Below are 17,418 nucleotides of genomic sequence, written 5' to 3'. Positions count from 1 at the left end.
TTTTTTCTAAATTCTCGCACAACTTAGATCATCCAGAACTGGATTTCCCAAATGTGCAGACATGATTATGGAATATATTTTTTTGATTGGGCTCTAAGTACCTACTTTTCAGAGAGTTCTCATTTTTCCTTCATTCAAGGATGAAATTTGCTATGAGAATTTCTTTAGACCCCTGTAGAATTGTCCAGGTTATTCCCCAAAGAGGGAGACAAAAAGAATTTGGGATTCAACATGCACAAGCTGATATTTACAGTAACACCACTCCCAGTACATGTTTGATGGAAATAGCTTGATATTTCTTCACTTTCTCTTAATATTTGTAGGATTAATAACAAATTCAGGCCCTGATCCCACCGTATTTAACACCTGGGCAAAATGCTTCTTGCTGACATCCACAGCGCTGAGGTTTGGCACAACAAACACACTGCATGTTACAAGAAACCTTAGCAGTGGCAGCAGTAAAAGGCAATTTCTTCCTTATCTCTTTTCGTGCTTCCCTTCTTTTCTTATTGTGAAGAGACTAGGAACAATATGGCAACCATAACAAAGGGGAATAAAGAAAACACTCATGAATGATTGCTCAAAGTGGGTCCATAAATGCCACAATTACCTTGCTACCATGGTGTTTGGTTTCAGGACAACTTGAAGCTACATGAAGGCAGGCAACAAAAAAATACCTCCATATGACAAGTTTGGTGTTCCAAAACCCTGTGGGCACCTCAGATACTACCAGAGGCACATGCTACAGCAGAGGCAAGGAATACCTTTGTATGCCTTCAGACAGCAATACAGACAGCAATACAAAACCGTGTCTACTCCTTTTATCACAGTGGTGTCTTCACCCTGTGAACTCTATTTGCCACTTTGCAGGTGACCTGCACAACACTCTGAGGTTGCTTGCTACACGAAAACTATAGCCGAAATAACAAATATAAACCATCTATCCTGCCAAGTGGTAAAACCTTCCAGATCATACACTAACTTCCTCCATGACCAGCCAAGGTAACCATATTTCACAACACATTAAATGCATTAAGGGTCCCAAGCAAACAATGCTCAGGCACAAAACTCAAAGAGCCAGAGATGGCTAGAACAAACCTGCAGCACCTCCAGGGCCAAAACTGCCTTTTCAGCAAAGATATCCCAACACAACTCTATTCTTCTGCTTCTATTCTCTGCCATCCCTTAAGACAGACTTGAAAAGAAAGGACATCTGGCAAAATAGAAGCAGTGACAAATCTGTGAGTCAGACACAGGTAAAAAGCTTAGCCTCCAGGAGCCAGAAACCACAAGGACAGGCATCTTAAGACACGTATTTTTAAATGCTTCCTTTCTCTCTCCTTCTTCTCTTCCTGAAAGACTAAATGCAAAATGAAATCATCTTACAGAAGGACAGCTGCCTCCCCCCTGTGCCCAATCATTCCAGTCACACTATGTTGTCCAGTAACCTGCATTGGTAATTCCTCATGAATAAAATGCCAACATTATCATCCACAGCTATGTTGTTGACATGCTTTTGCTATTTCACTAAAAATACCATTAATTTTCTGGCTTCACAACAGCTGAGCTACTCCCCATTTGAATATACAAAAGAGTATTTTGTTTAAACCAAATTAAAAGCGTTCCAGTAAATGACTTCAATTTTGCTGGCTATACTACTTAGTGTATACTGTTCTATTTAATCCTCTATTTTCTCAACTCTACTCCTTTCTACCTCCCCCTCCTTCTCTCCCCCCCCCTTTTTTTTTTCTCCCCCTTCCTTTTTATACTTAATCCTTTCATGCCAAGAACTGGATTTGCCCAGCAAGACATCCACAGTCAGAAAGAGCTTCAAAAATGTGGTGCCGAAGAGCTAAGACAATGGTGAAATTGCCTCTGCTCTGTTTTTATTCACCCGTGTTCACCAAAACACATCTAGCAGTAAGAAAAGGAAGGGAAAGGGGAGGGGGAAGCAAACAAATGCTGAACACACCTTCCATTTCCCATCCAGATAAGTGTCGACATTCCCCATTTAAGTCAGAATGAAAACCGCCATTACTGCCAAGCCCTCCTGGCACCTCACCACTTTATTTGTTCCCATTTGTATCTAATGCTTTTGTCAACAATTCAACAGAAGTCAAAGCAAACAACCCACTACAAACACTGGGGGTAACAGCAACAAGCATGAATCCTTCACAATTATCCAGCCCAGCTGCTCAGTGCCTGTCCAGGCTGCTTTCATTTACAACAGTGTCAACAAAAGGCTGAAACCCAATAACTAGGTGGGTCAATACTACCACTGTAAACCCTCCGGAGAAGGAAATGCTGTTCTCCTGCTTTACTGCTTCAGCAAACATGCAGAATAATTCAGTTAGATAGACAAGTGCTTGCCTAATCATTTCTCGTGTGAATTATTCAAGGCTTTCCCCGTAAACTACTACACGATGGCTCTTCAAATATTTCCGAGGAACCACCAGATGTCCGACACAAGAAAAGGAAACATTAGGCAAATTTTGACATAACAGAGGGCAATGATAACCTATGATCTTGGAAAGCGTTAATGTTCAGAGGATTAATGACTTCCTACACCTTGCTTCTGGTGCCACTGTATAGAGAGCAAACAGCTTTTAACATACAAGCGTTCGGCACGCATCGGTCTACTAGCTGCCTGATCTTTATTCAGCATAATCAAGACTGTTGCCTATGACTTTTCTTCCTCTTTTTTCATGTGAGTTGTAAAAGAGTTCTCTCCAGAGAATATGTAAAATGTGGCTAAAAATAAGCACAGTAGTTAGTCAGGTGGATGCAGAGAGGAAACATGCATTTACTCCCACATCTCTCTCTCCCTCTGCTTCCCCCTCCATGCTCATTTGATCTCTTCCTAATCACTCACCTTAGCGTTTCTCTCTCTGCAGCCACAAGGCAAATATTCACGTGCTTTCCTCAAGGGTTCATGTTGACACTTTCAAAGATCAGCGCAAACTAGTCATACAGTGTAGAACCAAGTGCTAAGCATTACATCTTCTACTTCAATTGCCTCTTTAGTGTGGGAAACAGCCACCTCCAGATGTCTGCTTCCTTGTTTTTTGTTGGCTTTTGTCACAACCGTATCATTACATTAACATATTCTTTTTAAACTTTAAGTAAACTTTAAGAAAATGGGCAAATTAGATAAGTGGTGCTTGTTTTGATTTAATCTCACTACTGGCAAGAACAACCCTGGATATTAACAAACGTTTTTTTCTAAGACCAGTTTACATATACATCACAGTGCAGTGTTGGATGGATAGGTATCTCGAGCCAGAACACAGTATCAAATACACTTACAAATATTTCATTTTTGACATCTACAGTAGCAGTTGTGCATGCTGAATAACTAGCATTCCAGAGAGAATCCCTGGCAGTTTTAAGACTTAGCAAAATAGTAAGAGAAATTCTATCTGTATGTCAAATTAAAGCATATATTTTTGTTTTTGTAATTAGAATCTGTAACATATATTTTTTTTAAAACTAGCAGTTTTACAGTGATTGCACTGTAGCAATCTTAGGAGTTGTGTGTTGTCAACATAAAGAGCCTTCTTCAATCAAAGTTTTTTTCCCTCTTGCTGTCCAAAACAATTATGAAACACTTGTCTACTAAGTAGCCGCAGCTCTGTCACTTTGTGATTGCCACAGCTGTTAGCACCCATTTTGGCCCTACTCCACTTGGTGGGAAACTTCAGCTAAATTTACTATTAAAAATCAAGTTATTGCTATTTGCAATGCTAAGTTTGTTTATCAGTATTAGCAGGACCAGTGCCTTCACTGTTACAGTCATTAGCAGTGTTTGCAAAATGGTTTAGGGTCCATGGCGACAAAAGGCACAACAGAGAGGTACTATAGCACAGAAAACATTTGATATCAAAAGGGCTGCAACTTGCACAGATTAACTCGGAAAAACCGGCACAGTCTGATGCTAGATACTCTAAAACACCAGGGAAGAGAAACACCACCAGACAAAAATGTCTCCTCTTCCTCATCCCCTAGAGCAGGAAGAAGGGTGCAAAAATGATATCCCCAGCCTTCGCCACGGCTGAAGGCAACACGGTTACCAGAAAACCTTCATGAAGCACGCAAGTGTCCTACAGAAAGTCTGCTAAATACTTAATTGCTTTCAAATACCCTGCGGTGTGATATAAAGCGTTTAGGCTACCTAGGTGGTGAGCATACAGTGCTTTTTATAAAGGCACTAAACTGACCCTGGACAGGCTGCCTTCATGCTGAAAGCAGGGTGCCCTTGCTACTCTAAGCCAATTATGCATCCTTACAGGGCACTTGGAAAGACACCTTACTTCAAGGGAATGGCAGAAAAAGGGTTTCTCTCACCCCGCAAGGTTTACTGTAATTGATTTTAAAGGGCTTATTTTAAAATTACTCAGACATTGAATTCCTCTCATATTTTGCAGTATGGGACAGCAAAGCTCATTACAAAACAACATCTGCAGGTCACTGCAAGAAATGCTTCTTGAAGCATGGGAGGCAAGGTAAAATATTAATTTCCTCGAGGGCTAAAATAAATTGCAGTTTGGTATTTTTAAAACAAATGGTGAGGTCGGACAGAAATACAGCATCAACAGGTATGGTTTCAGCAAACCTATCAGGAAGAGACAAGAAATATAAACACACAGCTATAATTACTGCAAGCCAAATACAATGATTTCCTAATGCCTGGTGGTGTAACATCACAAGGCAAAGCTTCATGTTATTTAGGTCAGCACTGGCTTTTCAACTCAATGCAAGCAATGATTTCTATATAGTCTGGCCACTTTGTTATTAAAATAAAATGAGCAAAGGACTCGGAAAGAAGTTGCTGTAGCTGCCAAGTTTTGTGTTGTGTGTGGGCTGTGCCAAACTCATGCCACACACACCTGTGGACAACCCTTCTTCTGGGAGTAGCTGCGATCGGGCGACACCTCTCCCGGCCCTTCTTCTGTACACCTGTGCTGCACCTCGGCAGCGCACACCAGTCTGACAAAACAGGACACCGCCAGCAAAATCAATGTTATTATTTACGTTGAGCTGGCAAGATGAAGATAGCAAAGAAAATACTGTACGCCCTCTTTCAAAAAATATAGTGGCTTGAAACGTGCCAGCTTCACTGCACGGAGAAGGTATGATAGACCGCTCACCCTGCAAATGAAAAAAGGAGCAAACCATGTCAAAATTTTCCCTTTCTCCCTCCCCTCCGCCCCACTTACTCATAAGTACGCATTAAGGAAACTCCCACAGCTGCATTCACTGCCTCTTGAGAGGCAGAAGAACAGACGTACAGCTGCGCCTGCTAATATTCGTACGCAAACAAGTAGCAGCCGACTGGCTGCAATACCTCACTTAAAAGCACCTCGGTACGCTTTGATAAGCTTGCAGCTCAAAAAGAAGCGATACAGAGCAACCTGCCGTCCTCTTAATGCAATTAGCAGATTAAAGCGGCATTTCACTTCCAATACTTCATTAAAACACTGACTGCATCCAGCATTAGCTGACGATACGGCATACAGAGTGTTCCCCCTACAGTCCTCCCGGAGACTCGGTGGAGAGCGGCGGGGCAAGCCCTGCGCTCGCAGCCGGCGCCCGGCACACGCCCGCAGCCGGACGCGAGACCCGCACCCCGCTGCGCGGCAGCGGGCGGCCAGGGGAGAGAAGGCCGCCGCGCCTGCACGGGCCCTGGCCGGACGCTAACGGCCCCGTGCTGGCGCGCTCGGTAACCGCTCTGGCAGGCCCCGGAAACTACCTTCCCCCCGGTTTTGCAACTCTCAAGCGCGGAGGCGGGCGGGCCCCTTGCCAGCTTGACTGTCACGCCGCTGATTTTTGCTACACGTCTCCATTTCGCGGTTTGCGCCAGACCAGCTCCCCCTCGGCTTCTGTTGCCGCTACCATCCAGCGCGAGCGAAGCACGGGAGTGGTGAAGTCCAGTAAACGGCGGTGCGGACATGAGAACTTACTTCAGTTTTCCCCTCAGATTATTTTTTTCACAGCAGACCAACGTGCGCAGTAACACCTCGACTTGGGAGAAGATTTTTTTATTCCTTCCCTCGCGAAGCCAAAAGCAAGCTAACAGCATCCCAGCGAGAGCGCCGTCAGGCCGAGTCCCTCCGCCACGGGAAGCGCTGTCAGGAGGGACCCGGCTTCACCCCCTCTGCCAGGCGCTGGGGGCATCCCCGGGGGACCCTCCAGCTCTGCCCCTGCCACTGCCAGCCAGCCTGGCCCTGCCGGTGCCAAGGAAAGAACAAACTAAAAAAGATTAATTCGCAGATGTTCATGCATTTCACACACAGGGTGCCCTGTGGTCCGTTGCCAGGGCAACGGGAGACCACCGGCGCGCGCTTTATTGGCTTTATGAAGTGCGTCTCGGGGGCTATAGTCCGAGAAATGCTGCATGATAATTGTCAGGCTTTTCAGAAGCCTTGTTTTGTGTTTATCCACATTTAACCCTCTGAGTGTTATTAAGAGCACCACTATGCACGTCTGGCGCACCGAGGAAAGCGGAGACAGGGAGAGGGGACACACGCACTGATCTCCTCTTCCAGCCTAGAAACCCTGGAAAATGCATCCTTGGCATCTGCTCCCACCTGCCTGGCATTGAAATTTTCACCCACAGGCAAGCTGGTCCTCGGGCTGTGGTAGTGCAGGGCTCAGCACAGAGGAGTCTGGGGACAAAACTGACACCGGCAGTCTAAAGGCAGCACAAGTGTCGCATTAGACTAACAGACTACTGATGGCAGGCACAACATGTTTCCTCCGTAACTTCAAAAGAAGGAAAAAAAAAAAAAAGGCCCACCAACTTCCTAGACACATTAGGAGAAAAAACACACTCTCATTTTGAATCCCAACATGTGACAGCAGCAAGCCAGCCACACTGAAACCTTTACCACAGCCCCTCCAAAGCTGTGGTCCCTGTGAAAAAGGAAAAGGAAAATCCCGTGTCCAGACGACGCTCAGTGTCGCAGTGCCAAAGGCTACAACATCATCTATAAATTCACACAAATGAGCCGGAGCAATAAGCCACCCAGGACTCGGCTGCTCTGCCTCCCCCGTCACCCGCTTTCCATCCTCTCGTTGCTCCAGGCCAGCATCAGGCATCTCCTCCGGCTGTCCTCTCACTGGCCAAGGCAGAGCTGGGGCCGGAGGTTAAAATCACAAATGCCACAACGCCTGCAGCAGCAGCTGCGGACCACGACATCAAGCACTAATCCAGCAGGAGAGGAGAGGGAGAAAGCAAGGGTGGCAGAGGGGATCAATAGAAGAAACCGCTTACATTCAGGCTCGCAAAGAGAAAGAGCACGTAGAGAGAATAATTTCCTGGGAAAAGCTAAAGCCTAACGAGAATTTACTCTGCCTCCTTTATTCAGACAACCAACCCTTTTGTGGCAGGGGCTTCCTGAGTGACAGGAACCTGGGGCCCCTTAATAGGATTTCCATATTATTTCCAACACCTGCCTAGAAGTTATTTGTTTACATTGAAGGAGGCGAAATTCTCAAATCAGACATCTGCTTCTAGTTTAGGCATATCTTAGGAAACCATCTAGAAAGAAGCTTTGTTGCTATGGAGACATTTTTATTTTCTTCCCTTAGTTGGCTGAAAAACATTAGCATTTCCAATTTTTTGTTCTTCAAAAGGCCAAATGTCGCTCAAGAAAACACAGAACTTTTCAAATTGCTATGCAGAATAGGCTAATCGAGCTTTAGATATTTAATTAATTATTCAACTCAATTAGAACTGTACTAGAGAGAGGCGAGAGACATGGTGTAACTTTCCTGCAAATTCCCCTCAATGGCCGATTCCTGCTGGCTGGCCTAATTGCTTCTTCCCTCAAAGCACAGCTAAAACTTTGTAATTCATGATGCACTCAACAATCTTGCATAACAACTTGGGAATCAGTCAGACTACTCATTTCCTTCAACTTCTAAAATCAACCGAAGAGGCTGACAACACTTTGGCTAGGAATATGCTGCTTTCCCAGTGCCATGGAAGAGACAGGGAGAGCAATACAAATATTAATACAAGTATTAACCTACTACTAGCATTCAGTGACTTTAGCCAGCGGACAGATACTTCCAACGCATGTCATCCTTGTCACCGATTCCAGAAGGTAATCTGTCCTTCCCTCCCTTTAGCCCAAGGCATCCATTGATTTGCATAAAAATAAGGGATGTTTCAAGATAATTTGGATCTAAGGGTTTTAAAGACAAAATCAAAACACTGTGCTCACTACAACAAAAATAAATGTATCACAGCACCAACAGAAAACTGTAAGGCAAAAAGCAGCCATCTAGTTTGTGTCCCGCTTTGACAAAAATTTGTAAGTATTGTTTATTTTCTCCCATTACTTTGACTAACTGTTCTTCACTCCAGACATGTTCACCATGAGTAAACTGGTGTAAGCCATGAATGCCAGCATCCAAAGTATGATTTTAATTGCACAGTTACAATGAGGAGAACTTCAAAAGAGGTAATAAACAAATTCATTCCCCTCCCTTTAATTCTTTTCTCCCAGCTATTACACTGTCAAAGCCTCTGCGCTGGAGAAGACCTTTCCACCCACCTCCTCACCCCAGCAAACTTCCTCTTCCTACTCTACAACATGAAGTCATAATCCTGTGTTATCAACATCACAGTCTGTTGCCATGGAAATAATTAGACATGACTGCTCAGGTTAGAAATTACAGCCCCTGTAAGTGTTCGCCTCCTGGATGAAGAGAGCAGCTGGAGAGAGAACATTTAAGATACTCTAAATCACCAAGTGGCAAAATAAAGTTTGATAGTGAGAAGCACTGCAGGATTTTGTCCAAATATGGGCACACTGCCGAATAAGAGTCACCCTGTGGTAACTGGCAAAAGGGTGCAAGGTAACAGGCCAGCGTACAGTTAATACACAGAAGCGGGGAAAAAAAAGCTATTGGGTAAAGGATGTGAAGCCATCAAAAATGGCAGAAGCAGCTAATTCTTTGATACAAGAATAAGTGCTGTTACTTTCACACGAATACACTAAATTAAAATTCCCCGACGACTTCATTAAAAAGGCAAATGATGTGACACTGAATGAAAGAAAGAAATGTAAAACTCGGGGTGGGGTGGGGTGCGGGGGCACAGAGAAAAGAAGAAGAAAAACACACCAGGGAGATACATACCTGAGGTTCAGCTTCGTGTTCTAAAAATCTGTTAAAAACTAGAGGGCTTGAATGACATGCTACAAGTCTAGCCATGAAAAGGTTATTAAGAAAAAAAAGCAGTGCCAAAAAATCAGCTCCATAAGATAGACCGAGACAACAAACAGGACCCTGCTAATTAATATTTGTTCTGCTTCAGCAGATAGTTACTGGACGAGACTGCAACAAACAAGCATGTCTCACCCAATCACATCATTAATCCATTCACGTTCACCACCTGAGGACCAGCTATGCCCCACAGATATTTATTCATCTGTTCCACAAACAAACAATTACAACACATTTTCTGGAATTAGGGCACCTGTTACATTCGGCACAGCTTATACACCTAAAGGCAGATATCAATTAATACTGAAGAAATTACTGCAGCACAAGCCAACAGAAGTTACTCATTGTATTTTGATAATGCTACCCCCAAAACACCCACAAAGATCAAAAATACAACTCTTGTGGAGCAAAGTTTAGTTCAAATATGCTCAGCTTAAAACTACCACTTCATCGTTACGGAAAGCAAAATACACGCAAAGCCTCATTTCCTAACGGAGAAAGGCACGAACAGAATCCATGACATGAGTGTGAAACGTCTGGATTTTAACAAGCCCGTGAAGTGCTTGTCAGCTGAATGGTATTAAAGTGGCAAAATAACAAAACGATCAGGAAATAAATTCTGTAAATTTCTTTAGGTGTGTAACAGATAACTATGTTTCTTTGGCTCATTAATTACATACTGAATGCAAAGACATTTGGCTGGACACTCATGCCTCTAGAGGAAGTCTCATCTAAAAGAAACCTGACAAGACAAAGTCCACAGCAGTACATCACAGCAGTTTACGCGGTGTTCCTCTACCAGCAGAAGAACAAAGTCCGAACAATGTAATTACATTTGGTAATATCCCAAAGTCTTGTAATATATGTTGGGCATTTTGATTTTCAACAACATTGTTCCTTCCAGAAGCATTACACTTACACAACTTTTTTATTTTAAAGTATCAAATTATAGCTGCAGGAGTAAGCAGCTTACTCTTACTTACATACTAAATAAACAGAGGTCTAAACACTTAACAGTGGCTAACAGCTCGAGCAGCTAAGTTGAGAAACACTGGAGCACTTGCCACCACAACATAAATGGAACGTGGGAATCACAACCGTTCACTTTCCCTGTATCTGCCACATGTGTAATTATTAGCCTTCACACAGATTAAGGCAAAAGTAATTTTATTGTTAAACCCACTTGAATTTGTCTTGACAGACTTCTCCTTGTACGCTAGCACGTTGGACAAAAACTCACCCCAAACCTGCATTTGATGCATTATTTCAAATCCTGTCATTTAAAACTCTTTTCTTTCCAGAGCAGTCTCAAACAGGCTATTTTACTCCTGCCTCAAGACTGCAACTTTTAATTATTGGCACTTGTTGCTGCTGAAACGGTAACCCCCAGCACCAAAATGAACAGAGTCTCTACCACGTTGGCAAGCCTTGGTATGGGCATGGTCTCTGCCCCAAATAATTTACCATTCAGGTGAAAAAAAACCCAAAGAAAACAAAGAAAGGCAACACACCACATGAGTATAAAGAACAAAAAGATCTGGATTAACAACAGATGCGGTAAAAAGTTACACAAGTTGAATCCTGTGCATGAGGCAGCGATTCAGAAGACTCTTAGATTCTTGAATAACCTGCTCAGGGACATCCTAGCTGCCTCGGGCAGGCCCGCAACCCAGCCAGTATCTGTGGGCTTCGTCACCCCAGCTGCCGCGGGGAACACCACGGGAAGAGACTGCTAGCGCTAGATTACTTTCTGCCAGGTGGTGCTTTTGCACACAAAATAATTCTGTAGCTTCTTCACAGGGTACGTTTTACAGAAGGGACTTTGTTAAGGGTCAGGGAAACTTTCACTACATTTGCTCCAGAGAGGGTAGGTGAGGACCAGGGCATCAGCAGTTCTTGCAGGAGGTGGAAAAAACCTTGCGGGGTGCAATTAGCAAGCAAGAATCCACTGCAGAATAATCCTTTTTTTTTTTTTAAAGAAAGAAGTTTCACTGCTTTGAAAAGGGGACACACCGAGTCCTCTGTGAAAAGCTGCTCGGTTAACTATAGAGCTGTTTGTCTTTGTGTCTAAACAAATCATATTCCCTCAGAGCCCTTAAGCCATGGCTGCACTTTGAGCACAGCCCTGGCGCTTGCCACCCTTCCCTTCCCTTTGTCTGCTCCTCAGCCTCGCCACTGCACAAAGAGCTCTCCTGTGACCCAGTTTACCACATCTAGAGTTTTCCCACACTTCAAACTTTGCAAAGGATTTGGGGGACTGAATCCAACACGAAATCAAAGAGCTTCCAAAGCCGCCCTTCTCCACAGAGCTTGCTGTGCCGACGCTGATCTATTATTTAGGAATAGCTCCTAGACAATCTCCTGTTATGTGGAAGGTGAACTGCTCGCTCCAGGGAGGTGCCAGGAAGGATGCAAGCCTGGTCTGGCTTACCAGGCAGAAAATGTCATGTTTAGAAGAGTGATGCAAACTGCCTTTTCCTCAGGCTGAACCAGGAAGGAGGGTCAGGATCAGCACAGCTAGGAACAGAAAGTTCCGTGAAGACAACTGTCCAGCAAATCCAAAGTGCTGTAAGTGGTGGCAAAAAATGGGACACTTCAGCCAAACTCCTTTCTTTGTAGAAATGTGTAGGGTACCTTTGTTATCAGAATCGTACGCTAAAGCGTAAATTTACACTTTATGAGCTATTCTAAAATCTGCCCTGCTTAATAATCTGTATCAGCAAGAAAACACTTTAAAGTGTCTCTCACAATTAAACCCAGGCACAACCTTGTATAAATCAAAATTTTGCTACCATATCAAAACGTTACACTGGGGCTGTATAACATTGCCCATATCCTCATTACATGCTACACTAATTACTACCAGCAGATTCAGAATTTTCTGCACATTAGAGGCTTTTAGAGGAGCTATAAAAAATTTCAGGCACCATTAATTTAAATTTGTATTGAAATTTCCTTTTGACAGATGGCCAAAAATTACTTACTATTTAGAGTACCAGAGCTGCCTGTTTGCACATTAGAAGAGGAAAGGGAAAAATTAAAAGCAAGAAGGAAATTTATGTCACATTCATTACCTGTTAAATGTTAAGGAGCATTATCCTGCATGAATAAATTATTTCATACAAGCACACAGACTCCAGCTGCTGGCAACTGGCAGGTTCTGGCTGACAAAAACCATCTCAAGTCACACAGCAGACAATCATAAAAAGTCTCTCTTAACCAGGAGCCACTTAAGGGAGGACAGATCGATCAAACAAGCGACTAACTGCTACTCTGGGCATCACTGAAAACATTTAAGGAAATTAGCAAACTATTTTACCTTGCAAAACTGGCAGCAAGCCCCATAATGCTGACACACAAGCCAACTCACAACCTGAACACCGTGCAAGACAAACATCTACTTATCATTTCAAAGTAAATTGGCACAAAGTAGCAACACCCTCCTCTCCCTCTGGAAGCTGTATGAATAACATTGCCTTTGAATCATTCCCAGTCAAAAATCAGCCTTTTTGGTATAAACACTCCCTGTAACGCCCATGCCAGCATAAACACACCAACATCCCACAGACATTACAGAAACACACATTTTTTTTAAACACAGCAGTTCGCATATACTACCAGTTCTCCTCATTCACTTTCTTGAGTGAAACATTCATGGTTCCAACTGTACAGGTATGCAAACTCGCTAAAGAAACCAGGTGGGTTTGTATTCCCACATTCAGATATCTGTCCTACTTGTACTTGTTTGGGTGCAGGAAAAAGAAAATGGACTAAACCTATCTGTTCACAGCAAACAGGGGGTGTTCTACGCAAATCATCATTAATCTGCACCCAGCCTCGCCGCACAAAGCAATAATCCCAGTCTCTAGCCATCATGACAAGACAGCTAAAGTGAAATCTGACGTGCTGCTGTCCTAGGTCGGCAGACAGACAGCTTCCAGTGCCTTTGCTGCTCACAGTGAAAACTGACAGTTCCTGTCAGCTCCTGGTTGTTATGCAGGGCCATGTGGGTAACAGCAAAACTGACAACCATCGGCTCAGTTGCACTCGGCTGGGAGGTGGCAGAGTTGCCAGTGGCAGAATGGGCAGGCTGGGGGAGGCTGTGGGATGCATCCCCACCTGGAGCTGCTGGAGAAGCAAAGGCATAGCCCCTTGCACGGCAGCCCAGCCAGACAGGTCTCTGGTGGGGGCAAAGCCTGTGTCTGGCACCGTGCTCCTCCCAATGCCATCTGGGGCAAGCTCCTGGTGATCTTGTCTAACACGCCCAAGACTCATGCTGTGAACATCTCTTCTGCCATTTGGCCAAACCCAAGAATAAATTACAACTTCCTAAAAAAAGCACCACTAAACACTTGACAAATGGGTTGCAAGTAATCAATAAGGTGGGCATAGTTCTTGCCCTTTGTAAAGGAAGTTTATCTTTCATTTCACATTCACCATCACCTACAAAAAGGCTTAATCTTATGCTCCTGAAAATTGTGCAAGCCACTCAGGCTCTACTCTGTAACTACATCGAGCTACCCGGAGCTGGGCAAGTTAACTGTGCAGCTGGCAACAGCTGGGTCTGCTGTGAGCTGGTAAACTGCCAGCAGCAGTGAGGGCAGCAGACTGATCCAGGGGAGGGCAGGGCCAAGATGCTCCTCCCCAGTTGCAGCATTAAAACCCCAGGAGCCTCTGAGAGACTCTGGTGGCTATCCAGTATGGACAAGTATCCAGGCACATATGCTGAATCATAGTTGTATGCATCACTGAACGCTCAGAATTACATGAACTGCAAGGTGTGTATTACATCTACTTCTGAACACTACCACTCACAGAATGGTGTACACACGTACACTGCAGAGTCATTCAGAGCCTGAAAATTAACTTTTGGAAAAGGAAGGCAGGATCCTCCATGTGAGTACCACCTTCGTCGGGTTAGGGAACGGCAGCTCGCTCCTCTCCAATTGCTTTGGCAAGGACAGCAGGCAGCGCCCCACCTCTCCGCTGCGAGCGATGGAGCTCTCCTTCCCTAACTGCATTATTAGGACGTAACAGAATTACCGCCTCCAAATGACTTACAACTACTGGCTAATTCTTTCTGTCTCATAAGCTTGGGCAGAGACCCCGGGCAGCCCTTTCCTTATATCCAGGAACAGCCTCAATGCTGTTCCACCAAACCCACGTTGCCTGCAATCCTACCTGCCCCAATACCAGCCACTTTCTAAGTGTGATGCACATTCTATGCAGGGCTCTGCTGGTCAACACGAGCGTTACAACTCGGTTTCAGTTCATGACTTTATCCGCCACTTTGGGCCACACTTTAGAAAAATGCAGCACACAGCTCTTTCAAGCCACCCCTTACACCTATGAAATAGAGTCCTACCTTGATGGAGTCTCTGTCTGCATGCAGACCAGGCCCCGTGCACAAGGAGGGGAGGAGGCAATGGCAGGGGATGGGAAGGTGGGGGGAGAGAGAAAGGGAAAAGTACTAGTTAGTTTACATAAAATCATACATTTATCATACTTGGAAGAAAGAATCCTGATGTCTGTTAAATAATAAATTGCACAGATGTTAACTTTTCTGTACAGTTAATTATTAATACTATACAGCCAGATTCATAAAACCAGATTTCTAGCATTTGAACACAATTTCTGGCTACTGCTAGGTAATAAATACTGAAGCAATTAGCTAGGAATTTTTGTGAAAATTTTTTTCATATTTTTTTTTAATGAGAGCAGAGTTCAAAAAAAAAGAAAGATGAAAGAGGAACGAATGAAGCCACACAGCCACACACTCATCTGGCAGCACCTACCTCTTTGGTGATCAGTATCATGGTGCTTTTTCTCGTCTTTAATTGGGAGGTGGGACTGCCCCCCCAGCGCGCTGGACAGTGCCAGGAGACCAGCACTGCTGCCAATGGGTGGGATGGCTGGAGGCTGCAAGCCCGAGGGGTGCGGAGTGAGTGGCACAGGAAGACCATGTCCATGTGACAAATGCTGGGCCTGGAGTTGTTGCTGCTGTGAAAAACGAAACACAGATATTGAATTTGTTCGGGGAGCCAGGGGTTGTCCGATTGATCCTGCACATCGAACATGATTGATCAGATCAACCAAAGCATCTGATCAATCCAGATATCAACTCTCACAAACATTCTAGGCGTTTTAAAAACGTCCATATGTTTGGACACAACACAATCTGTAAACTTCAGGCGGAATTAAAAGAACAATACAAAAAATTTAAAAAAAAAAAGGAAAGGAATTTTACAGTTTTGGTGAAATTTTTATTTCTCAGACAGAGGTATTACATTTTACTCTTTCTAGCAGAAACACACCACGTACAGGTCTAATCAAAACATATGTAACTATAAAAGCAGTTATATAATGCAAAAAAAAAAAAAGCTGAAAATTGAGAAAATTAGTGTTAAACAGTTCTCCCAGCACTACCGCACAGCATGCAGTGAGAGTTAATTTGAAAGAGAAAACCTGAATTAACAATCCAGAAAAGGAAACTGGTTGCAGCCACCGTTTTAAGCCCTTTAAGTGTCCTCAGCGGTACTTGAGCAAATTACTAAAGAAAATCTAATGTAGCAAGGCTTGGGTCCTCCTGTAGGCTTGCTCAATAATGCTGAAATAATTGGGCACTCTGTGCACGTTTAGTGATGCTCGAATGAAAAGCTAGAGGCCTGCCCTTGTACTCTTCTCTAGCTGCTGACTCCGTGTTGTGACAGGTTTATTTGAGTGGGACTGTGATGCATGCACCAGTAACTGCGCTGACAAGAGTTTAAAGTCATTTTTACCAGTACACTGGCAACACATAGAGAAAGCCCTTGAGAGGTTCGAATTGGAGTGCTTGACCTCAACCAGGGCTGCATCAAGCTCTGTGCTATACTAACCATTGTGGGGTAGATGGTTTGTTTGTTGCTACTGAATGGGAAGGCAGGAGGGAGGAAAAAACCAAAAAACAAACAAACAGGTGAAAAAGTTATGTTAAATAAACCCCAAGAGAGATCTGTTCAGGTCTAAGGCTTGCCCACTGACCGTCCAACTAACTTCTGTTCATACAGTAACCAGATTAGCTCTGAAATTTTCTTTTCATTTTCAAGCAGTCACTGCTCAGGACTCAGGGTAAATCAAATCAGAAGTTCTCTAGGATTGCGTTCTCCCCCCTGCACGTCTGTATAAAGGACTTTGGAAGAAGAAGAAATAAAAACTTAACTTGCTTTGCATAAAAACACTGCATTTGAAATTCCCAATTGCGAAGATTCAAGTCCTAATTTTATTTGTTTTACACTTGAATCAAAATTCACTTCCCACCTCACAACCCAGCCCTGTAATCAAGCAAGAGACAATATGCTGTTCATTTGATTTTTCCCTCCCCTCTCTAGCATGAATCTTTACATAAGGGTGAGCTGAAAGTAAAAGACTGTGAGTCACATAGAGCACACTACGTAACTTGTGTAGCACACTGCACGCATGCCTCCCTCAACACCCCCCTGTGAAAGTACAGATCCTTCTCTTACTCCTGGAAATACAACCCAGGCGGTGGAATCAGACTGTCACGCATATGTCATCAGACCCGGATCAGTGCCAGGGAAAGGAGAGGAATGATCCAAAAGGGAAGTGAACAAAAAAAAATTTACAAATACAAAAAAAAGAGGGGGTGGGTTGGGCGGGGGCAGGGAAAGCACAAAAAAAAAAGAAAACCAGAAAGAAGATTCTTCAGGTGGAAAAGGCAAGGCTCAATCCTTTCCCTGCTTGCGAACCCATGTCATACCAGCACGTGCTCTGTCTCGTAGAAAGTATCAAACACATTTTGCTTGCTTGATGCTCTTATGGAAGGACTCTTCGTTTCTCAGAATTTTAAATAAGCTACAACAAAACAAAGCAAGAGCCAAGAGTGTATTGTTTAGCTTCAGGGTTTGAATGGGGCTGCCTTACAGCAAGGAAACAATCTGGCATGCTGGGTTTGGTGAGGGAGGAGGAGAGTGAGTGAAAGAAAAGGAGGGATGAAATAATCTGTCTTCTGGAGTCTCATTTTAAACAAGGGATTTCGCATTCCTGTTTGAGAATGTACTATAAAGCAGTGCAAGAAGATATCTGCCTGAATCTGCCAATGCCTTGAAGCAAAGGCTTTGAGAAGAGCCTGAGGATATCAACAGTGACAAAGTTTTCCCCTTGTTAATTATTTCACTGTTGACCAAA

At 43.8% G+C, this 17,418-nt stretch overlaps 1 protein-coding gene across 13 annotated transcripts in view; it reads right to left on the bottom strand.

Moving 5' to 3' along the window:
• Nucleotides 1–17,418, bottom strand: part of LOC104261011 (transducin-like enhancer protein 4) — a 97,277-nt gene that overhangs the window by 27,809 nt on the left and 52,050 nt on the right. For 6 of the 13 annotated variants that reach the window (XM_059833515.1, XM_059833525.1, XM_059833522.1 and 3 more), the window contains 2 exons: nucleotides 15,030–15,231; nucleotides 14,600–14,616 (listed from right to left, as the gene is read on the bottom strand). In XM_059833515.1, the coding sequence (XP_059689498.1) occupies nucleotides 14,600–14,616; nucleotides 15,030–15,231 (219 nt within the window). Of the gene's footprint in view, nucleotides 1–1,560; nucleotides 1,571–14,599; nucleotides 14,617–15,025; nucleotides 15,235–17,418 lie in introns of all 13 variants that reach the window. The other 7 variants (XM_059833520.1, XM_059833516.1, XM_059833524.1 and 4 more) reach the window with 3 other exon arrangements.

This window comes from Gavia stellata, chromosome Z (assembly GCF_030936135.1).
Source record: "Gavia stellata isolate bGavSte3 chromosome Z, bGavSte3.hap2, whole genome shotgun sequence".
Classification (NCBI taxonomy): Eukaryota; Metazoa; Chordata; class Aves; order Gaviiformes; family Gaviidae; genus Gavia; species Gavia stellata.
The sequence above is the reverse complement of the archived record's forward strand: the minus strand, read 5'-3'. Positions and strand labels throughout refer to the sequence as shown.